The sequence below is a fragment of the Anolis sagrei genome, chromosome 5 (genome assembly GCF_037176765.1).
Source record: "Anolis sagrei isolate rAnoSag1 chromosome 5, rAnoSag1.mat, whole genome shotgun sequence".
NCBI lineage: Eukaryota > Metazoa > Chordata > Lepidosauria > Squamata > Dactyloidae > Anolis > Anolis sagrei.
Window position 1 is genome coordinate 10,113,028 of NC_090025.1, and position 24,342 is coordinate 10,137,369.

Below are 24,342 nucleotides of genomic sequence, written 5' to 3' on the forward strand. Positions count from 1 at the left end.
TCCTTTGCACCAGTGAGCCACCTGCCCAGTCCCTCAACTAAGACAAAGAGAAGCACCATAAAATAAACTCTCTGGACTAAATGGAATTGTTAATGTTATCTAGAACAGACTACTGAATTAGTGTTATCTACATAAGTACTTACCATTAATGAATTGATTCAGTGCATCCACATTAGTTTAGACCAGCTGTTAGCAAATTTATGCGTCTGCTATTTTTTAATGTTATTTGCACTATCGGAAACTCGTTATCCATTTCAAAAGGCTAACAAAAAAGCCAAAATTCTTAGGATGCCATTGAGGGTCTCTTCCCTCCCCAACATGTTTCCAGCAAAAAGAAATAGCCTGGGAATCCATGTGTCCTGCAAACCTAATTCTTATTCTGCTGGTTTTAATTCCAGGTTGCCAATTTGGCCTGCTCCATTTCCAATAATGAAGAAGGTGTTAAATTAGTCCGCATGGCAGCAACCCAGATTGATAGTCTGTGTCCACAGGTAAGCTATGGAATGTGTGTTTGTGTGTTTAATCGTAAGCCTTTTGCAGCATTTAGAAACAGAAAGTGCTTGACACAGAAAAACACATGGCAGAAAGATCAGACTTTTGTTCTTGCCATTATCCTGTTGATTGCCTTGTTCAAACAGAGAAAAATGCATTTGAATGCTCAGCCTCACTTAATCAGCCGAACAATCAAGGCACACTCTGGTGTTGTTAGCGTAGTCTTTAATCAAGTCGTTCTTTTCTGATAAGAACTGATTCTTTCTTCCCAGGTAATAAATGCGGCACTCACGTTGGCTGCCAGGCCTCAGAGCAAAGTGGCCCAAGATAACATGGACGTGTTCAAAGACCAGTGGGAGAAGCAAGTGCGGGTTCTCACTGAGGCAGTCGATGATATCACTTCTGTGGATGACTTCCTCTCCGTCTCAGGTACATCAATCAAAACGGAAATGATGAATAGCTTGATTGAATGTAATGCGACCACCCTGTAGTGAGTGTAGTTTCAGAGTGATTCTTGTTGTTGTTCATTCATTCAGTCGTCTTCGACTCTTCGTGACCTCATAGACCAGACCACGCCAGAGCTCCCTGTCGGCCGTCACCACCCCCAGCTCCTTCAAGGTCACTCCAGTCACTTCAAGGATGCCATCAATCCATCTTGCCCTTGGTCAGCCCCTCTTCCTTTTGCCTTCCACTTTCCCCAGCATAATTGTCTTCTCTAGGCTTTGCTGTCTCCTCATCATGTGACCAAAGGACTTCATCTTGGCCTCTCCTATCCTTCCCTCCAATGAGCAGTCGGGCTTTATTTCCTGGAGGATGGACTGGTTGGATCTTCTCGCAGTCCAAGGCACTCTCAGAACTTTCCTCCAGCACCACAGCTCAAAAGCATCTATTTTCCTTCGCTCAGCCTTCCCTAAGGTCCAGCTCTCACATCCGTAGGTTACTACAGGGAATACCATGGGTTTGACTAGGCGGATCTTTGTTGCCAGTCTGATGTCTCTACTCTTTACTATTTTATCGAGACTGGACATTGCTCTCCTCCCAAGAAGGAAGCGTCTTCTGATTTCCTGGCCACAGTCTGCATCTGCAGTAATCTTTGCACCTAGAAATACAAAGTCTGTCACGGCCTCCACATTTTCTCCCTCTATTTTCCAGTTATCAATCATTCTTGTTGCCATAATCTCGGGTTTTTTTATGTTTAGCTGCAACCCGGCTTTTGCGCTTTCTTCTTTCACCTTGATTAGAAGGCTCCTCAGCTCCTCCTCGCTTTCGGCCATCAGAGTGGTGTCATCTGCATATCTGAGGTTGTTAATGTCTCTTCCAGCAATTTTCACCCCCACTTTGCATTCGTCAAGCCCTGCACATCCTCGCATGATATGTTCTGCATACAAGTTAAAAAGGTTGGGTGAGAGTATGCAGCCTTGCCGTACGCCTTTCCCAATTTTGAACCAGTCTGTTGTTCCGTGGTCAGTTCTTACTGTTGCTCCTTGGTCCTTGTACAGATTCCTCAGGAGAGAGGGAAGGGGGCTTGGTATGCCCATCCCACCAAGAACTTGCCACAATTTATTATGATCCACACAGTCAACGGCTTTAGAATAGTCAATGAAGCAGAAGTAGATGTTTTTTCTGAAACTCCCTGCTAAACTAAATGGACCAGAGTGATTCTACATGGGCATTAAAACCCAGAGTCATCCTATGGGCTCTGTGGCTGTCTTCATAATATTCCTGTACTTCTAGATTATGCTGGTCAATCTGGCTTTGCTTCATCTCAGGAAATACCAAGGGATGCTCTGGAATTGTCCTGAGTGTTGAGGAGCTTTGGGGCAGTGTAGACAGCTAGATCAATTAATAATAATAATAATAATAATAATAATAATAATAATAATAATACTTTATTTATATTCCGCCCTTCTCACCCCGAAGGGGATTCAGGGCGGATCACAGTAAACATACACGACAAGCATTCAATGCCGCCTTATATAGACAACACAGACAGACAGAACAGAAGGAGGTGGTTTGTTTTGACTCAGTGTCCAGCTGTTTTTGGTGCCATGGAAGGCTGGGCTCGAATCCAGGGGGTGCTGTTGCTCTATCTTCTATGATGAAGAGCCTACAGGACTTCTTTCTTCCTTATGGTTGCCCAGCATTTTCTGATCATTTTTCTTTATAGCGCCGTAAAACACCTTCCCCACTTTTAGCGGTACCTAATTTCTCTAATCACAGCTAAAGCCGTTTTCGAATTGCTTAGGTAAACAATGAGCTAGGCTGACAGTTGGCAGCTCATGTCAACCCGGGGCTTCAAACTTGCAAGGCGGGGTATAAATAAAGATAATAAATCTTTATTTATTATGCCATGGCCAAATGTTGATAACTGCTCATGGTGATGAAAATCTGGTTCTCTGAGGGTTATACATTTTATTTAAAAACATGTAGCAGACCCTCAGTTAACCATAACTCTCAAGCAATTGGCAAAAATTAAAATAAATATTATTTTAAATTAAAAAATGGTTTTATAATGCAGTAAATCAGTTAATCTGTGTTACATTGAGTCAATTTTATATGTATTTATTAGTCTTGATTTGCCTGTACTGTATTTCAGTATTAATATCAAGGTCACAGGTTCAAATTCGGGGAGTGACATGAGCTTCTGCTGTTAGCCCCAGCTTCTGGCAACCTAGCAGTTCAAAAACATGCAAATATGAGTAGATCAATAGGTTCCAGTATGGCAGGAAGGTAACGGCATTCCATGCAGTCATGCTGGCCACATGACCTTGAAGGCATCTACGGACAATGCTGGCTCATCAGCTTAGAAATTGAGATGAGCACCATCTCCCAGAGTTGGACATGGCTGAACTTAATGTCAGGGGAAAACCTTTACCTTTACCTATAATATGAAGTAACTTCCAAGCGACCAAAAACTACTTTTCTCTTGAACCTTCCATTGGTTAAATGAAAGTCTGCTGTATTTGGGTTGGTTTTAAAGGAATCTGCCATTCTCAATCCAAATTGTTTTTGCTCCATCACATATTGTTTCTTTTCAACACATCTTGCTTTATTTTATTTTTTATTATTTTGTATTATGTGACTGAGATTTCTTTGGGGATTAAAGAGCAAACAGTAAGAAAGGGTTTAAGGTCCTTTAATAAGCTATCAAAACACTTCAATTTGCTGGTATGAAACACAAAGATCTGTTCAAGAGCACTAAAAGAAATAGTGCTGAAACATCAACATCTGCACTTAATCAAAACTGAGTAACAACTGAACTGATAAAAATATTGAATTTGTGATGGCCATGTCTGATTTTTTTTCCCCAAAATATATTAGCAGATCCTATATTGAAAAACATTTTTTCATTGCAGCTCTGTGTTATTTCACTGTAGCCTGTCAGTTCTGGGGAAGTAAACTTTGATTAACTTGTTTATATAGCACTGCTGGATATTAGGATGGGAGGTGGATCACAAATCAGGAGTACAGCTACTAAAGTGAGGCAAAATGAGAATTCTGTCTCCTCCAAATGAAACAAACTTAAAGATCTTGTTAATTTGGATGTGTTTGTTGAATTTTCAGGGGTGTAACTACAGGTAGGAGGCAAAATTAGACCATCCCTTCATAAGAAGTCTTCCCTTATTGAAATTTTCCCTCGGTTCCCAGTTTTACTGCTTCCAAAGTAACTCCAAACTTCACAGATAGTATAGACAGTTGGACTGGCACTAATCCAAACAGATCTACTGTCCACATGACCAAGGGCCACCATCCCCTTAACCCTGCAGTCTTGAGAGCTCCTTGGCTATGCAAGTGTCTCTGCTGATGTCAGAAAAGGCATCTAAAATGGTCAGGAGTTCTCTGTAGGCCTCCTGCCATCTCTCATGGTGACAGGGATGGCATGCCAAGCATGGTTGACTAGGTTCTTGTGGGTTTTTTTCGGGCTATAGGGCCATGTTCTAGAGGCATTTCTCCTGACGTTTCGCCTGCATCTATGGCAAGCATCCTCAGAGGTAGTGAGGTCTGTTGGACAATGGGTTTATATATCTGTGGAAATCCATAAGCATGTGGACAATTTCAACAGAAAGGAAGAGACCATGAAAATGAACAAAATCTGGCTACCAGTATTTAAAAACTCTAAAATTACAACAGCAAAACAGCAGAGAGGAAACAACCAGACACATCTTAATACCTCTCAACAAGAGATTTTCCCAGGCTCAGCCAGGCCTTCAAATGCTAATGAAGGTGGTCAGTTGAAACATTCACACCTAGCTCTAGCAGAGAAGAGCTCTTTGCCCCACCCCAGCCATTCCACAGATATATAAACCCATTGTCCAACAGACCTCACTACCTCCGAGGATGCTTACCATAGATGCAGGCGAAACATCAGGAGAAATGCCTCTAGAACATGGCCCTATAGCCCGAAAAAACCCACAAGAACCTAGTGATTCCAGCCATGAAAGCCTTCGACAATACATGGTTGACTGTCCAGCAAGATTAGCAGCTTTATCACAAGGGGCAATTGAAGTGTCCTAGGATGCTTCTGCCTGGGTTCATCCATGGAGCCCCATGCCACCCATCAAAAGATGTGCGGCAACTTCCAATGGGGCTCCGTGGACATAGCAGTGTGGTGGGACGCTGCTGCCGCCAACTCAAAAACCGCCCTATGTTCCAGGTGGGATGGGAAAGCATTGGCTGGCAACCAGGATTGCCCCACTGCCACTCAACTTCCATTATGATTCACCATGAAGGTTCACGAATCATGGTGCTAGATCTCACCCATGTGATGAGGTCCTTAATTATTTTAATCCAACTGAAAAGCCAGAATTGCTCCTACCACTGTGGTTGAGGGCAGAGAGTCTGAACAGCTCTGTGGAATCCAGGGACAGTTCAGAGAATGTCTGCTTCAGCCCAACCCCAGGTTATTGTATATGTCTAGTTAAGCCCTTGGGGAGACCTAGAATTGCAGACAGTTCCACCTTAAAATACAGTTTTTAGAGTGAGATTATAATCGAGTGCACAACATGATATGAAATATTGCAGTATTATTCAGAGATAGAATCATAGTATCATAGAGTTGGAAGAGACCTCATGGGCCATCCAGTCCAACCCTCTGCCAAGAAGCAGGAATATTGCATTCAAATCACCCCTGACAGATGGCCATTCAGCCTCTGTTTAAAAGCCTCCAAAGAAGGAGCCTCCACCACACTCCGAGGCAGAGAGTTCCACTGCTGAACAGCTTTCACAGTCAGGAAGTTCTTCCTAATGTTCATATGGAATCTCCTTTCTTGTAGTTTGAAGCCATTGTTCCGTGTCCAAGTCTCCAGGAAGCAGTAAACAAGCTTGCTCCCTCCTCCCTGTGGCTTCCTCTCACATATTTATACATGGCTATCATATCTCCTCTCAGCCTTCCCTTCTTCAGGCTAAACATGCCCAGCTCCTTAAGCCGCTCCTCATAGGGCTTGTTCTCCAGACCCTTGATCATTTTAGTCGCTCTCCTCTGGACACATTCCAGCTTGTCAATATCTCTCTTGAATTGTGGTGCCCAGAATTGGACACAATATTCCAGGTGTGGTCTAACCAAAACAGAATAGAGGGGTAGCATGACTTCCCTAGATCTAGACACTAGGCTCCTCTTGATGCAGACCAAAATCCCATTGGCTTTTTTTGCCGCCACATGACATTGTTGGCTCATGTTTAACTTGCTGTCCATGAGGACTCCAAGATCTTTTTCAAATGTTCTGCTCTCAAGCCAGGCATCGTCCCCCATTTTGTATCTTTGGATTTCGTTTTTTCTGCCAAAGTGGAGTATCTTGCATTTGTCACTGTTGTCTACTAATGCCTGTTATGAAAAGATCTCCAAACATCAAAAGCTTATCTTTAAGGCATATACATTATGTTAATGTATATCCATTGAGAAGAAGGTCACAGCTTTGAAAAGTTACTTTTCCACTGACCACCCCCCAGAATTCTCCACCCAATAGGAAGGAAGGAAGGAAGGAAGGAAGGAAGGAAGGAAGGGAGGGAGGGAGGGAGGGAGGGAGGGAGGGAGGGAGGGAGGAAGGAAGGAAGGAAGGAAGGAAGGAAGGAAGGAAGGAAGGAAGATCCCTGTGAAAGCTGTCAAGGAGATGTACACCCAACCATTGCAAAAAGATTACGAAATGCATCTGTGGAAAGAGATAGTCAGTCTAGATCTCATTAAGCACATAGCAACAGTACATATTGTCTGTTCTCTGGTACATATATGTGAACTAGGTCTAAAAGACAAATGATCAGGATTATCAAAGAAATCTCTTGATAACAGCACTATATTTCATGATCTAGTCAATTGAAATCAATACATTGATGTACCCCAGGCCTGTCCAGCTTTTTGTACTCTGTGTTCAAGCTGCAGAAAATCATATGAGATAAGTACATTTGCAATGAAGCAACAATCTCCAATCATTAGTCATACAAAAAAATATCCTGCCATTTTTTGTTTTTTTTTAAAAAAAACTCGCACAAACACTACATAAATGGCTTCATTTTCTCTTCTCTCCTACTTGTCTTTTTTTCTTTCCATATCAGTTTTGTCCTGTCAATTACACTGGAAAATACAAGTAGTTAAAAACTTTGTATAATAGTTTTCAAAGGAAGTGTGATGGCCGTTGCAATGAGAAAAATAGTTAATGGTAATTTTTGTGGATAATGGGCGTCATGGTAACAAGCACTTCCATAGTAACCAGCTACTCTCACTATAGTTCTCTAATTGTGCATCAATGGTATTAGACATCTGCCTTGTAAAGAGTGCACCAGTTGAAACTTATATATTCCTCATAAAAGGGAAATAATGCAGTAAATAACATGATATTTTTGAGGCTTCCATCAGCCTGCTTCTCAACCTTTGAGCGAAATATTGGATATCTGGAAACCTGGATTCAAATCATCTTTAGCCAAAGAAGGATTAATTGTGTAACTATGGGCAAACTACCACCTTTTGGTTTAAACCAGTTGTGCAGGTACAACTGTACCAGGAGCTCCAATTTTGTTTGCTTTGCATTGAATGTTGGTTGTAGTCCTAAGTTTCAGGGACTCTGCAGATAGGTGGCTTCTTTTGGCTGCAATTATAGGGCAAGCCACCTGTCAATTATAGTTAGGTTCCCTGGTCCTGCCCCCTTTTTGGGTTTTGGAGGGAATATGAGCCATTTTGGGTTCCGTCCACACAGAGAAGCCTTTCATGCAGGACATAACACCAAGAGCTCCTGTAGAAAGCTTCGTCTTCTACAGCTTGGCCGGGGAGATATACAGCCCACAGCTTGGCTAGGTTATACAGCCCTACAGTTCCTTTGCTGAAGGACTTCAGTCAGCCATCACGGAAACCTGAGTTCTTTTTCCCCTGGAAGTCTACAAAGCTCTGCTTGGTAAGGGTCACTCGTGGAAGCCAGAGCAGTTGGTACTGGGTGCAGGGGTTCCACGCCAACAGAGGCAAAGACAGACTGCCCAGATTAGAAGTTAAGGATTTCCCCATTAGTTACAGTTAAGAAGATAGTGCCTGTTCCCAGTGGACAAGATTGAGAGAGAGCCAATAGACTGTTAAGAAAGCCTTAAAGTACCTTTTTTTTTTATTAATAAAGAACTTTGTTGAACCTTTAAGCAATCTAAAGACTCTGTTTTAAGGAAATCCAAAGGCTTTTAATCTGAGGCAGCCCCGGCGTCCTGTTGGGCACACAGAATTTATGTCCTGTCTACAGTCTGATGCACAGGCCCAGCGTGCGACAGCACACCAGTATCTTCTACCTTTGAATTAAACTTGTGACAAAGAATAGCCACAGAAACTTAATTGTATGATGCTTTGCTGCTTTAAAAGACCAACGTCATTGGAGAGCAATCATGGTGTTTTCTTTTCCCTGTGCAGAAAACCATATCTTGGAGGATGTCAATAAATGTGTGATTGCCCTGCAAGAGGGAGATGTTGACACATTGGACAGAACTGCAGGGGCCATTCGAGGCCGTGCAGCCAGAGTCATCCATATAATTAATGCAGAGATGGAAAACTATGAAGCTGGGGTTTACACAGAGAAAGTGTTGGAAGCAACGAAATTGCTTTCTGAAACAGGTGAGTGCTGGCTGTCAAACACTGCATGTTGTACCCAATCCTGCCATTCCCGTTCATATCAATGTAGTTTAAAAAAATACCTTGGCTTTCTGGAAGAGGATAAACAGAAGATGAACAATAGAATCATCACTCAACAGTTTCAGCTCCCTTAAACAACAGGCCAGGTTACATTCTAGAGGTCTGCCTTTACTGAAATGCCTTTGTCTCACCACATATGCCTCCAGTAGTAGTAATAAGTCCTAGAGAAGTGTGCCGTCTCACCCAGACCATATGAAAATAAATTAAGATGTGCTTCTCTCTTTGTCTGGACGGACCACAGGGGTCTTTCTTTAGAAGCTTGAGATTCCCAGCAACTGAAGCTACCACAGGCTTTGAACATCAAAACAGAATCTTTATTTCTCAAAAGTCCTTGCAGACTTGGCACAGCTTGTTAAAGTTACCAACAAAACAGTCAATTGATGAAGCAAGAGAGATTATCTTTCTTTCCTTTCCTTGAGTTATTGAGGCAACCTTTCCCCAAAATGGCAGAAGAAGTTCCTGGGACCTTTTCACCCTAACCCTGAGCTGCTATGGTTAGAAAAAAGCAGGTTTTTCCCCCTATTTATAGCTCAAGGTTAGCTTTGGAGATGAAGTAATGCTCAATATATAACTCAATACCTATCCTATCTATCTATCTCTATAGTACTCAATAGCTTCTCTATCTAAATCTCAATATGCTTCTATATAACTCAATTACTATTTCTCAATACTAAATTTATCTATCTATCTATCTATCTATCTATCTATTTCTCAAGCTATCTTTCTACCTATATCTCAATAGTCTATCTATCTCAATTAGTTCTTATAATGGTTTTTTCAGAGTTTATTTATTTATTTATTTATTTCAAAGTTTTATATACCGAGCTTCTCACCTCATAAGAGGGACTCAGCCCGGTTTCCAACCATAAAAACACATACAATCGGTAAAATATCAAAGTACACATTACAATAAAACATTTAAAAAGCACATATATTTAAAACTACAGTGGTCAGTCATCATACTAAACTCGAATATCGAATATACACCGTCTTCCATCCAGATCGTTGTCTCATTCTTCGAAAGCCTGTCTCCATAACCACGACTTCACCTGTTTCCTGAATGTCAGGATTGTTGGGGCGGTTCTGACCTCTGGCGGGAGAGAGTTCCAGAGTCGTGGGGCCAGCACCGAGAAGGCCCTGTCCCTCGTCCCCACCAGCCGCGCTTGTGAGGCCGGTGGGACCGAGAGCAGGGCCCCTCCAGACAATCTTAGTAATCTTGATGGTTCGTAGGGGAGAATACGTTCGGAGAGGTAAACCGGGCCGGAGTCGTTACCTGCTGACCAACAGTACATCTGAAGCTTTATTTCCCTACTGAAAGAGGCAGGAAAGATTCCAAAATGGAGATTTCAACCCTGGAAAACAGGCGGTCGCTAGACCCAAAGAGAGACTTTCTGAACCAATAGCTGCAAAAGGGGCTTGCAGGCTGGCTTTCTAGCCTCTAATGCTGTTAATTTTCAGAGTGCAGCTGAGATTGTAGCAACCCTGGGGAAATGCAAAGGAACACTATCCCATGCAACTAAAGGTAATGCAAACTATGCTCCTGGAAGACAGAACAAGAAGTGCTTTCCTAAAATATCTTAAAATTCAGGCAATTTCTATAGCATCCTATCAAATAACATAGACACAAGTCAGATAGGAATATTTATTTATTTATTTATTTATTTATTTACAATATTTATATTCCGCCCTTCTCACACCGTAGGGGACTTAGGACGGATCACAATGCACATATACATGACAAAAATTCAATGCCATAGACACACAACATATATCGACAGACACACAGAAGCTATTTAACTTTCCAGCTTCACGAGGCTATGCTCCGGCCACTGGGGGAGCTGTTGCTTCACTGTCCACTTGTGACACCAATTGAGTACTTCCTCATCCTTTTAAATGCTGCTGGAGATTTTTTTATGGTGTCGTAAATTACCGTATATACTCGAGTATAAGCCGACCCGAATATAAGCCAAGGCACCTAATTTTACCACAAATTTTAGAAAATGGATTGACTCGAATATAAGCCGAGGGTGGGAAATGCAGCAGCTACTGGTGAATTGCAAAATAAAATTAGATACCCATTAAATTACATTAATTGAGGAATGAGTTGGTTATATATTTTTGAATATTTACAAAAATGGTAATTTAAGATAAGACTGTCCAACTCTGATTAAATGATTATTTACCTTCTTCAATGTAAATGTGCTTACGTATCCTTCCAATAATTATAAAGAGAGTAACATAATAAATGTAAGAATAGCAATAATAATAAAAAGAGTAAAATAATGAATGTAGCAATAACAACAATTATACAGTAAAATAATAAATGTATAATAATCGAGTAAAATGATAAATGCAATAATAGCAAATAGAATAAAATAATAAATGAAATAAAATAATAAATAGAATAATAATAATAATAATAATAATAATAATAATAAATAACCTTGACTCGAATATAAGCCGAGGGGGACTTTTCCAGCCTAAAAAGGGGGCTGAAAAGCTAGGCTTATACTTGAGTATATACAGTACTTAAATTAGCCTCCCCGCTTAAGCAGTACCTAAATTTCTTACTTAACAGATGCAACTGTTTTTCAGGCTGCGAAGGTCGACAGCAAGCTAGACAAATGGTCAGGCGCTTACTCCGACCCGGGCTGGCTTTGAACTCATGACCTTTTGGTCAGTAGTGATTTTAATACATCTGACTCCCAACCAGCTGTGCCACAACCTGGTCATGTATGCTCTGTCCTGTAACCTATGAAAGCACCCTGTATCTGGTTGCTTCGCAGCCAACTTCCAGTACTCCACTTGCATCCAAAGTATGTTTTAGGTTCTTCATGAGTCTGGCATCTTGTGTATACACTGTTTTCTTTATGATCTCTTATTATTCCCATTTGATTATTTGCCAGTCATTTCTGATGGTGTTCTGGATTTGCAGCAAGCATCCACCTCCACTTTCCCCGATGGTACTTGAGATGAAATAGTGTTTGATTATTGCTCCTTTTGATTAGTACTCTATTAGAAAATGCAGTATTACATGTCGCAGGGATAGGTGGTATTATTTAATTTTCCCTAGTGGGTCTTATTTGTTTTATGATAATCACAGTTCCATGAGAAAGACGAGATCTTCTAGTACCTTTGAGACTAACAGAAATATTATTATTTTTTGCAGAAGCTTTTGTAGACAGGAGTCTTGCTACATCAGATGCACCGAAGACTAAGTCTACAAAAGCTTATGCTACAAGCTTCTTTATCCCAGTTAGTCTCAAAGGTGCTACTAACTGTATACTAACAAGACTTTGTCTTTGAATGTGAGAAAGGAAGTCAACAGCACTCTGTGTCTGAAACAGACTCAAGTTATAAAAGAACCATTTACCCACTTGATATTGCTCTCATGTTATGCTTTTCTTTTCCATAGATTTAACCAATGAAGATTTGTTATATACTTTTATGTATAATATGTAGTTCTTCCTGTAACTAAGCAATGCAAAATAGATTCAATTCTGATGTAGAAAGAACAAGCTATGCTTCTTTCCTCATTATTTTGGATGCTTCTTTCCTTCTTATTTCAAATCTGTGAGGACGGATAATATACTCATCACGACCAACGCCAGAGTGACCTGACACTAATAGTTCAAAGATGGAAGTCATACTGAGTTAAAGAAAATTCCAGTTGGGCGATCAGATTAGTAATTCATGAGTTCTCCTTCCCAACCCATGGTGCAAGTCAAAACAGGCATACGATAACCTGAAAACAACCAACTCAAAAGTGATTATTTTATTTCTGATCTCATTCCAAAGTTTGGCCCCGTCACACTCCCTAATGACATCATCAGAAGAATGATAAGTGCTTATCTCTCTATTATCAGTCCTTGATTTCTCCTTATTTATATTTATTTATTAAAATATTCATATCCTGACATTTATCATGAGATCTCAGGGTGGCATACAAAATAAGAGCTCACCTACCCGCTGTAAGGGTGATGCTTTGTTATGGAAATGGATCAGGGAACTTTTGTTTATATCATAAAATACTGTTTCCAAAAATCCGAAACACCTGGACTTTGTGAAATATAATTTGTCTAGTGTACTTGCTAAAGCTGCAATAACTTTAGGTACTACATTTCCCAGGCTTTATAGAAGAACCCCATATCAGCATTATTACTTGACCTTTTATTTATTTATTTATTTATTTTGGGTACTTCTACCCCGCCCTTCTCAACCCCCTAAGGGGGACTCAGGGCAGCTTCCAACCGGCATACGTTTATTATTTATTTATTTATTTATTTGGGGTGCTTTTACCCCGCCCTTCTCAACCCCCTAGGGGGGACTCAGGGCGGCTTGCAAAAGGCACAATTCGATGCCTAACAGTTACAACATACAATGGAATATACAATACACAAATTTACCATATAAAATCACAGGTGATCGAGCGTGGTCTACTCCATAAAATCACAGTTATAATTAATTAAAACAATCACAATATACTAGCAGCAATAAAACATCTTGTGGTCCGTGTTCACCAAATCCAGTCTGTAAACCATTTAGCGTTGTCATTGTCCTTTCCTACTCTGGTCATTATTGGTTGTCTTTGTCCATCTGCCAGCTTACCCGAAAGCCTGATCCCACATCCAGGTTTTTAGCTTCTTCCTGAAGGAGAGGAGGGATGTTGATGTCCTAATTTCCCCGGGGAGTGCATTCCACAGGCGAGGGGCCACCACTGAGAAGGCCCTGCTCCTCGTCCCCACCAGTCTCGCTTGTGATAAAGGTCGGGCCGAGAGCAGGGCCCCCTCAGCAGATCTTAAATTCCGAGGTGGGACGTAGAAGGAGATCCGTTCGGACAGGTATGCTGGGCCGGAACCGTAAAGTGTTTTGTAGGTCAAAACCAGCACTTTGAATTGTGCTCGGAACTGGATCGGCAGCCAGTGGAGCTGACATATCAGGGGGGTGGTATGCTCTCTGTATGATGTTCCAGTGAGAAATCTAACTTCCGCCCGCTGGACTAATTGAAGTTTCCGAACAGTCTTCAAAGGCAACCCCACGTAGAGTGCGTTGCAGTAATCTATTCTGGATGTAACAAGAGTGTGGACCACTGTGGCCAGATCAGACTTCCCAAGGTACGGGCACAGCTGGGCCATAAGTTTTAATTGTGCAAAAGCTCTCCTGGCCACTGCTGAGACCTGGGGTTCCAGGCTCAGGGAAGAGTCCAGGATCACTCCCAAGCTGCGAACCTGCGTCTTCAGAGGGAGTGGGACCCCGTCTAACACAGGCTGTAGCCCTATGCCCTGTTCGGCCTTGCGACTGACCAGTAGGACCTCTGTCTTGTCTGGATTCAGTTTCAATTTGTTAGCTCTCATCCAGTCCAACACAGCAGTCAAGCACCTGTACAGAGTCTGGACAGCCTCCTTGGTGACAGGTGAGAAGGAGAGACAGATTTGGACATCATCTGCATAGCTATAGGGTTTTACTGAAAACCCTATAGCTAGTGTTAACTGCAGCACATAGGGGAGCTTTCATGTGACAATGATAAGGCTAGTAAAGTTGGGAGAGACTTATATAGTATTTCACAAGGTTGGAAAGAACTAAGTTACAAAAAAAAAATCATATTTCCAATCTTGTTGTTAGGAAATTCAATACAATACCTACATGGTAAATAGCTTTCTTGTTTACTACTTTACTGCAGGGGATTTAACCTAAAGACCTGATTGGGTATTCACAAGCAAGTAATGGCACAATTCCATTTAGTTCAAGACTGTACAATCTGTGATTCCCCCCAAGCCAAACACAGCCCGCCAGGCAAATATTCTGCCCTGACAAATGCTTGACAACTCTCCTTTTCATTTTATAGACCTAAAAAATGCAAAGCCTTCTGAGATCTTTGTGAGCTACACAGTTTTGCATATTTAACAGTGCATCCCTCTCTTCTTGAAGTTTATAGCAAATATATGCTATAAACTTGCTTTCTTGTCCCCGTCAACCAGACAACTCCTCCATGAAGTTGGGTGCCTATTTTCCCATTTTACTGGTGGGGAACTAAAGTTGAGAGACACTCATGTGCCAATAGGTACGTCACCAAACTGGGCTTGAACTGTCTAAAATACTTAAATGTATCAGCCAAACTTTTAAATGCATGTCTCATAAAAAGATGGATTGGCATATTTGCAAGTTTCCAAATCCATTAACATGCATCTATAAATAAAATACATTTCCCATTTACTGAAAGATGCAAATTTTGATGTAGTTCAATATCCCAATAATTTAACATCCCAATGATATACCTTCATGTTCCCAGTCTAAATAACAAAAAAAAAAAACTGGGAACACGGTGTAATGTTCCTACATAGGGAAGAGAAGACTGATAGAACTGTAAATTCAAATGAGGGCTTATTTCATGCCCTGGAAATTGTCTGAAGTTCAGGGCAATTGAGATTATTGAGTCAAATCTAACTTAGAGAAAGATATATGCCATAGCATTTTTGAAAGACTAAATAGAGGTGAACTTTCAAGGACTGAACTTTCTGCTCTACTGTTACAGAGAACAAAGTTGAAAATGAAAGAACCCAAAACAATTCTGTCAAAACTTGGCCTGAAATATAATCAGATTGAATGTCAAATTGTATTTAGATATTCCAAAAATTAAATGATACCTTTGTTGTTGTTGTTCATTCATTCAGTCGTCTCCGACTCTTCGTGACCTCATGGACCAGCCCACGCCAGAGCTCCCTGTCGGCCGTCACCACCCCCACCTCCTTCAAGGTCAGTCCAGTCACTTCAAGGAAAATGATACCTTTGGGTAAAGCTATATCTTGGCCACAGTAGTCCACGTTCTGGTTACATCCCATATAGATTACTGCAATGCTCTCTACAGGGGGTTGCCTTTGAAGACTGTTTGGAAGCTTCAAATGGTCCAACTTTGGCAGGATACTGACAGGAGCAATTCAAAGTGCTAGCATGGCCTAAATGGCTCTGGCCCAACTTACCTGTCCGAACACATCTCCTCCTATGAACCAGCTAGGACGTTAAGATCATCTGAGGAGGCCCTGCTCTTGGTCCCGGCTGCATCACAAGTATGTCTGGCGGGGACGAGAGACAGGGCCTTCTCAGTGGTGGCCCCTCGGCTGTGGAATGCCCTTCCTACAGAATTTAGATCGCCCCCCTCCCTATTAGCATTTTGGAGGAAAGTGAAGACCTGGTTGTTCAAGCAGACATTTGAATAGGCAGTTTAATGAATATAGAAATATGGAACAATGGATGATGAGATTGGATCTGATTCTACCTATGAGACGCTAGTGAGATGTTATATTTATGTTTTATTGATTGTTTATTATGTTATTGTTTTAATTGTTTTTAATAATGTTGAGCATTGAATTTTGCTATTGTTGACTGCTTTAAGATGCCCAAGGGCTGAGAAAAGCAGTATATAAATGATGATGATGATGATGATGATGATGATGATGATAATAATAATAATAATAATAATATATGACCCCATTAATAGTGGAGGGCTTACTCACACATAGTATTAAAGCAGTATTTCACTGAGAGTGTATGGGTTGTACCTTGAAGTCTAACCCAATGGTGTCATCTCATAGAATCATAGAATCGTAGAATCAAAGAGTTGGAAGTTACCTCGTGAGCCATCCAGTCCAACCCCATTCTGCCAAGAAGCAGGAATATTGCATTCAAATCACCCCTGACAGATGGCCATCCAGCCTCTGTTTAAAAGCTTCCAAAGAAGGAGCAGAGAGTTCCACTGCTGAACGGCTCTCACAGGCAGGATGTTCTTCCTCATGTTCAGATGGAATTTCCTTTCTTGTAGTTTGAAGCCATTTTTCCTTGTCCTAATCTCCATGGAAGCAGAAAACAAGCTTACTCCCTCCTCCCTGTGGCTTCCTCTCACATATTTATACATGTCTATCATATCTCCTCTTATCCTTCTCTTCTTCAGGCTAAACATGCCCATCTCCTTAAGCCGCTCCTCATAGGGCTTGTTCTCTAGACCCTTGATCATTTTAGTCACCCTCCTCTGGACACATTCCAGTTTGTCAATATCTCTCTTGAATTGTGGTGCCCAGAATTGGACACAATATTCCAGCTGTGGTCTAACCAAAGCAGAATAGAGGGGTAGCATGACTTCCCTAGACCTAGACACTATGCTCCTATTGATGCAGGCCAAAATCCCATTGGCTTTTTTTGCTGCCACATCACATTGTTGGCTCATGTTTAACTTGTTGTCCATGAGGACTCCAAGATCTTTTTCACACGTACTGCTCTCAAGGACTAAAATTCACAGCAGTGTTGAAGGTGTCTCTAGGATTTCCTTTGCAACCCTGCAAAAGATGTAGGAAGTACTTCTGGGATTGTGCAGGTCAACTACTGGGCACCAAGGGTTCTACTATATTTTAATCAGTGGAATGATACAGCTTCATGCACCCTGGAAAATTCTTGTCCACTCAAGGGAAGGTGGATCCTATTTATGTAGAAGATCTGCATGTGATTATTGTCATTTGGTCCCAAGCTGTCTTATATTGATCCTGTAAACGAGAGGCTTATAAACGAGAGAGCCCTGTCTCTCAACAGCCCTGCTCAAGTCTTGGAGACTCAGACCATTACTTCCTTAAATGAAACATACAGAACAGAGTCTAAATGTCTTGATCAGGAGCTGTTTTAATTCTTTTCCAGTAAGAATTGCCAGTTAGCTTGGTAAGGAAACCTTGTGAACAGTAAATGTTCCAGCTTTGTTTAAATGTCTTTTCTTTCCTTCTTTCTTTCCAATGGCTGAAATAAATAGAAATCATGGTTGCTTAACGCAACGTAATTTTTGGGATCAGCCAAAGGTTTTCTCATTTATTCCTATTAAACTCTCCATTTAATAATAAACTCAGGGTTCAGGGCAAGTAAAGAATGGCAATTTTTAAGCTGTCGTAATTGCTAAAATTTCTGGGCCACCGTTATGAAAGATTTTGCCTATTTCCTTTTCATAAATCTAATTCACAATGATAAAAACACAATGAACGAAGTCTACTGCAGTTCCATGGCATGCTTAATGTGTTCTTTCATAAAGCTTGAATTATAATAAAGTGCTAACAGTTCTATAGCGAGTCTGTGCCTAGCTATGCCATTCTTTTGGGGGGTTTTATGCCAAAAATGGAAATGTTGAAAGGACCCAATTGTTGCAATGTGCCAACAGAGACGTTCTAATTGCAGATCCCTGTTTTTTAGTGGTGCACACACTGTTAATGTTGGGTTTTTTTTGTTACACGAATATGCAAGAGAGTTCTTGCCAGTAATACAACATGAGAAATTCTATAGAAAGGCTATTCATACCTTTGCTTTCACAGTCTTGTTTGTGTGGTGGTTTGTCATGATGCAGAAAAAAAAGTATAGATATCACTTCAATACTTTACAAAACATTTTTCTTTTGTGAAGCCATGGCCTAAATCCATTTATTGCTCCAAACTAGATTAGATCCATTGAATCAAATACATTAAATGTGCATAATGGTTGTTGTGTCAAATTCACATGGATTCATTGGATCTAATGAGTGGAAGCTTCAATCAAAATCCTCTTGGCTACTGGTTCAGTGGAAGGTCCTCCTTCTCCTTCTCCTTCAGTGATATTGTGCTGGCTTCAGTGGCCATTGACAATGAGATTACAACTCACATAGCAAAGTGTAGAATGCATCAATGTGCAAGTAGTAAGAAAGTCAAACCACTCACACTGGCATATGATATGTAGGTGAGTTTTTCCCTCATGATCTCTATCTAGCAGTGGTTTTTATGCCTTTATAGCCAACTGCAACAATTACACTGGCCAAACACACATTTTGGTGCCTCAAATGTTAGCCCTGTTTCTAGGTGTAATTCACCTGTTGATTCCAAAAATAGTGCCAGTTTTTCCATCAGCTCAAGTTTTTGAAATATAGAACATTTGCCATATACCATTTGCCATCTGCTCACCCATAAATATTCATGATAACCATATCTAAAAAAACTAAAGCTGGTGTGGTCTATCCAGTGCATTTTTCTGAATCAACACCCCAAATAACCCCAGAACAGGCCTAAAAACCAAGACACCAATATTTCTTTAATGTTAATGTTGCTGTTGATCCTAATGTGATTGCTATTACATATATTGGTTTCACAATCTGACAGAAAACCGATCTTTTGGCACCATAGAGTGGCAACAGATATCTGCTCTCCCAATTTTGGGAGGCTCCCAAAAAAATGGATTGGAGCCCCAGCTGAAAGCCAGGACATGAAACAGGTCAAGGTTTACCCCAAAAGCACAACCCTAATATAGGGGAATTTGGGTATTATTTCCTAGACAGGAACAAATCAAGCCCATGGAGCAGTGTTCTCTGCACAGAAAATATGTGAATTTTTGTGTAAAAGAGATGTGGTTTTTATGCAAAAAAAATGGGGCATGGGGTTGTACACCAAAGATACTTGAAAATGAGGGGGAGATGCTGTCTAAAATTGCTCCTTTTCATACATAATAGGGTGAAAACTATACTAATTATTTATCCTTGCATAAAAGAATTAAATGATAGAAAATTTGCATCCCTAGTTTAGAGTGCAATTCAGCTGTAGCTTTAGTTTTCCATAACTGAAGTATTTCTCAAATTGAATCACATTTCCATAATTTCTTCTTCGTAATCTTTTAATCAATACTAATTTTGCTATAAATGACATTTTCTGAGTTTCACAGGTGAGTTTTGTTTGATTTGTTGGCTGGGTTTTAATTATCAGCAGAACCAGCAACACTTGTTTCAAGAGCATCGAAGTTGTTTCTGTTCCATGAGGCCAATATCTCATTGTAATAGTAAGGAATGTGAGTGAGACCGTTTTGTGTTCCACGTATCCAACCCCCTCCCTTTCCTCTTTAACTGAACATCTTATTCATTTCTAAATTAGGGGCTTTTGAAGATCTAGAGGGGAACTAATTTGAATAATAATAGAAATGGGGAAAACTCAATGCAGCCTACTTTCTTAATTATTATTTACATTTTCTGAGATCTCGTCAGGCAAAGCATCTGGTTGTTGAGCTGTGAAAAAGTGGCATATCAGGGTGAACTGCTGTCTTCCAGCTATATTTCAGGGGTTTGGGTGTATTTTTGTGGAGGTCTCACTTGGGCTAAGTACAGTGAAAAAAGGGGAAAAGTCAGATTCTACTATGAGATATTACAACTTAATTTCAAAGCATTCAGAGTTAAGGGTGAAATGAGATCTTGGCTGGAGCGACATTGCTAATAATCCAGTATCAGATCCCAGTTTATTTTTCTTTGAATTGGATTATATTAGTCTACACTACCATATAATCCAATTCAAAGAAGATAATCTAGGATCAGAAACTGATTATATGACAGTGTAGATCGCTTTGTTCATCATGTCAAAAGCAATCACTTTTATGTATTGTCGAAGGCTTTCATGGCCGGAATCACTGGGTTGTTGTAGGTTTTTTCGGGCTATATGGTCATGGTCTAGAGCAGAGGTCCACAAACTTTTAAAACAGAGGGCCAGGTCACAGTCCCTCAAACTGTTGGAGGGCCAGATTATAATTTGAAAAAAACCCATGAATTCCTATGCACATATCTTATTTGTAGTGCAAAAGACACTTAAAAACAATACAATAAGTAAAATAAAGAACAATTTTAACAAATATAAACTTATTAATATTTCAATGAGAAGTGTGGGCGTGCTTTTGAGATAGGATTGTTGTTGTTGTGTGCTTTCAAGTCATTTCAGGCTTAGGTTGACCCTGAGCGAGGGCCGGGTAAATGACCTTGGAGGGCTGCATCTGGCCCCCGGGCCTTATTTGAGGACCCCTGGTCTAGAGGCATTCTCTCCTAACGTTTCGCCTGCATCTACGGCAATTTTTTTAATACTGGTAGCCAGATTTTGTTCATTTTCATGGTTTCCTCCTTTCTGTTGAAACTGTCCACATGCTTGTGTATTTCAATGGCTTCTCTGTGTAGTCTGACATGATGGTTGTGAGAGTGGTCCAGCATTTCTGTGTTCACAAATAATATGCTGTGTCCAGGTGAGTTCATCAGGTGCTCTGCTATGGCTGACTTCTCTGGTTGGAGTAGTCTGCAGTGCCTTTCATGTTCCTTGATTCGTGTGTTGGGCAATGCTGCGTTTGGTGGTCCCTCTGTAGAATTCTTGTCCACAGCTGCATGGTACACGGTAGATTCCTGCAGAAGTGAGAGGATCCCTCTTGTCCTTTGCTGAACAGAGCATTTGTTGGATTTTCTTGGTGGGTCTGTAGATAGTTTGTATGTTGTGTTTCCTCATCAGCTTCCTTATGCAGTCAGTGGTTCCCTTGATGTATGGCAAGAACACTTTTCCTCTGGGTGGATCTTCGTCTTTATTCTCGTGGCTTGTTCTCGGTCTTGCAGCTCTTCTAATGTCTATCTATCTACAGACCCACCAAGAATATCCAACAAATGCTATTTTCAGCAAAGGACAAGAGGGATCCTCTCACTTCTGTAGGAGTCTACCGGATTTTTAAATCCTGTTTTTAAACAGAGGTTGAGTGGTCATTTGTCAGGAATGCTTTGATTGTGTCTTCTTGCATGGTAGAAGTAGGTAGAACTGGATGGTCTTTGAGGCCTCTTCCAATTCTGTGGTTCTGTGATTCTAAGGGCCCTTCCAAACCTGACGAAATCCCAGTAGGAATTGGGATCTGAAATCCCAATTTTTCCCAGGATTGAGATTCAGAAAAAGGAAGAAGGCATGGGAAGCTCCCAGACTCCTTCAACCAGGAGCAATGGACATGCTGCTGGCCTAAGGATTCTCTGAGTTTCAAAAATATATTGAAGTCCAGGATATTTTGTGAATAAAACTAGGGAAGCAGCTGTGTAAGTCAGACAGAAATTAGTGACTAGAAAGCTCATCTCCCATGACCCTTCAGTTTCCTCCTATCTCAGTGAACATGTCTATCAAAATACCCATTCCCACGAGGAGAACTGATTATATTCAGAGCAACATCTTAATATTAAAACCCACACAAAGATAGGTCTAGGTATGCCCCTGCCAAAAGGTTCCCTGTATGTCTATGTATCAAGTTCCTCGCCACTCTAGACGCCCACTTAGCATAGGCATCCAACGCAGAAAACTTTCAGGAAGCAAAGACAAAATGACCCTTCCTCCAACCAGGCAAAACAAAAACTATTTAAATTTAAATTAATTAATGAATCAAATGCCCTCAAGCAGCAATAGATCCCCTTTTCATTATCTACTTCCTCCCCAGGTTTTTCAAGGCACATTGCCCGAGAATATTAAAAAATGAATCATTCAGCTGTCCCACACTTCTTCACAGCCTTGTTTCCATGCTGAACAGACACAATTCAAGACAGCAGTCCCCCTCCCCTCCATGAGCCCACTGTAGACTCAATCCTTTATCAAAGACATTGGCATTGAGTACTGGATGTCTCTCTTTCTTTCTCTTTCTCCCACTCCAAGCTGCCTCTATGGTTATTTCTGTCATTTTCTGGCTGGCATCTTGTTAGTTAGTGATTTAGACATGCATTATGTGCGGCTTCCATGCACATGTCTCTTTTGGATGGGGCCCAGAGAGCTATTCTTGTGCCTATACGCTTCATCCAAAACCCTTCCATGCCTGGCAGCTGCCAAGCTCTGGGAGATGCTGCTGTTCCTCCTCCTTCCTGGTGGGAAGGCGATTCAAACAATGAAAGTCCAGCTGCTCTGAGCTGCTAAGGGAAGGAAATGCAGATGCACTGTGTTTCAGAGCACACCCTCATTTCTCCTCACCTACCAAGCAGAGCCCAGCTGCTTTGCGTGGTCTGAATTTACTTCTCTTCCCCTCCCTTACTCATTGTCATCAGTATTCATTTATTGCTTATTTACAGTATTTATATTCTGCCCTTCTCACCCCGCAGGGGACTCAGGGTGGATTACAATGCACATATACATGGCAAACATTCAATGCCATTTAGACATACAACACATATAGACAGACACAGAGGCATTTAACATTCTAGCCTTTTCATCTTTATGAGGGTAATCTCAGTTCTGGCCACAGGGGGAGCTGTTGCTTCACGATCCACATATATTCCTTTGATGGAGTACTTCCTTGTTCTTCCGCACATTGCTGGAAGGTTTTATGGCATCCTAAATTGCCATAAAACCTTTCCCGGATCACTTTCAAAGTGATGGTACTCACCTTTAAGGCCTTGCATGGTCTGGGGCCGATGTATCTGAGGGACCGCCTCACCCCCTACCAACCCCAGAGATCCCTCCGTTCTGAGGACCAAGATCTATTGGAAATTCCCAGTGTCAAGACCTTGCGTCTCACAGCAACCAGACGCAGAGCCTTCACAGCAGTGGCACCATCACTCTGGAATACTCTGCCACCTGAAGTCCGTGCCTTGTGGGACTTACCAGCTTTCTGCAGGGCATGTAAGACATACCTGTTTCGACAGGCTTTTAATGTTTGATAGTGTTGTTTTAAAATTGTTTTTAATTGCTTTTAAATTTTGTTAGATTTTAGCTATTCTTGTAAGCCGCTCCAAGCCCCAGGGGAGTGGCAGCATATAAATTTAAATAATAAATAAATAAATAAATAAATAAGTTAAATTAGCCTCTCCACATAAAGCGGTACCTAAATTTTCTACTTGACAGATGTAACTGTCTTTCGTGCTGCATAGATCAAAATTCTATTAATGGTCAGGAGCTTACTCTGACCCGGACTGGCTTTGAACTCATAACCTCTCGGTCAGTAGTGATTTAATGCAGCTGGCTACTAACTAGCTGCATTATAGCTCAGTACAGTATCCACAGCTTGATAGCCACTATGTAGTGCAAGGAGCTACACACAGATTTAGAATCTTAGTCTTGGTGAAAGGTGATATTCTTTTGAACCAGAAATTCTCCAGTATCCATGAAGCCTCTGCCCGTGATTCCAGGATCCCTTATCACATGGATACCTCCACAGGGAGCAGAGTCTAGTCTTCAAACTGTTGGCCTAACCCAAAATTCGTTAACATATAAGCAGCTTCATTGGATCAGTCTTGCTCATTTAGACTGGGACACAGAGTTCAGAATTGGTATTTCCTTTCTGCATAGCATGCACACAAGTAGTTTATGCAAGGCAAACAGGACCCTATTTGGCCATCCACTTGCATGTTTTGAGCAAAAGGTCCAAGTGCATTCCTCTATTCCTATAACACAGGCAGGGCAAACTTTGGCCCTCCAGGTCTTTTGGACTTCAACTCCCACAATTCCTAATAGCTGGTAGGCTGTTAGTAATTGTGGGAGTTGAAGTCCAAAACACCTGGAGGACCGAAGTTTGCCCATTCCTTCTATAACATCTGTATCAGTGGAGTGCATTTGCATGAGGATAAGTAATTTTTCCATTCATCATCCATGTGATCCCAGCGCTAACAGGTAATTGTAACCTTAGGACTGTTTCTGACAAATAGAAGAGTGGGGAATAGACTTCACCCCTTCTCAAGCATAGCATGTGATCCTACCGACTCAGTACACTAATGGAGTAATATGATGACAATGAATCTAAATCTGAGCTCTGCAGTCAGTAAAAACAAACAGATCTTTCCCCATGGGCTTCTAAGATGAAAAGACAAATGAAAGAATAGAAGAAAAGACAACACAAGAAGGAGGGGAGAGTTAAGGAAAGGAGTTAAATTAAGACAGAATGCCCGAGTTTACATTTCAGTC

General features: G+C 41.1%; 1 protein-coding gene across 2 annotated transcripts in view; it reads left to right on the forward strand.

The window, feature by feature from the left end:
* The first annotated feature begins 402 nt into the window (after positions 1-402).
* CTNNA2 (catenin alpha 2) overlaps positions 403-24,342 on the forward strand; it is a 138,113-nt gene continuing 114,173 nt past the window's right edge. For both annotated transcript variants that reach the window (XM_067468555.1, XM_067468556.1), the window contains exons 1-3: positions 403-491; positions 765-921; positions 8,366-8,566. In XM_067468555.1, coding sequence (XP_067324656.1) covers positions 456-491; positions 765-921; positions 8,366-8,566 — 394 coding nt within the window. In that variant the 5' untranslated portion in view covers positions 403-455. The remainder of the gene's footprint in view (positions 492-764; positions 922-8,365; positions 8,567-24,342) is intronic.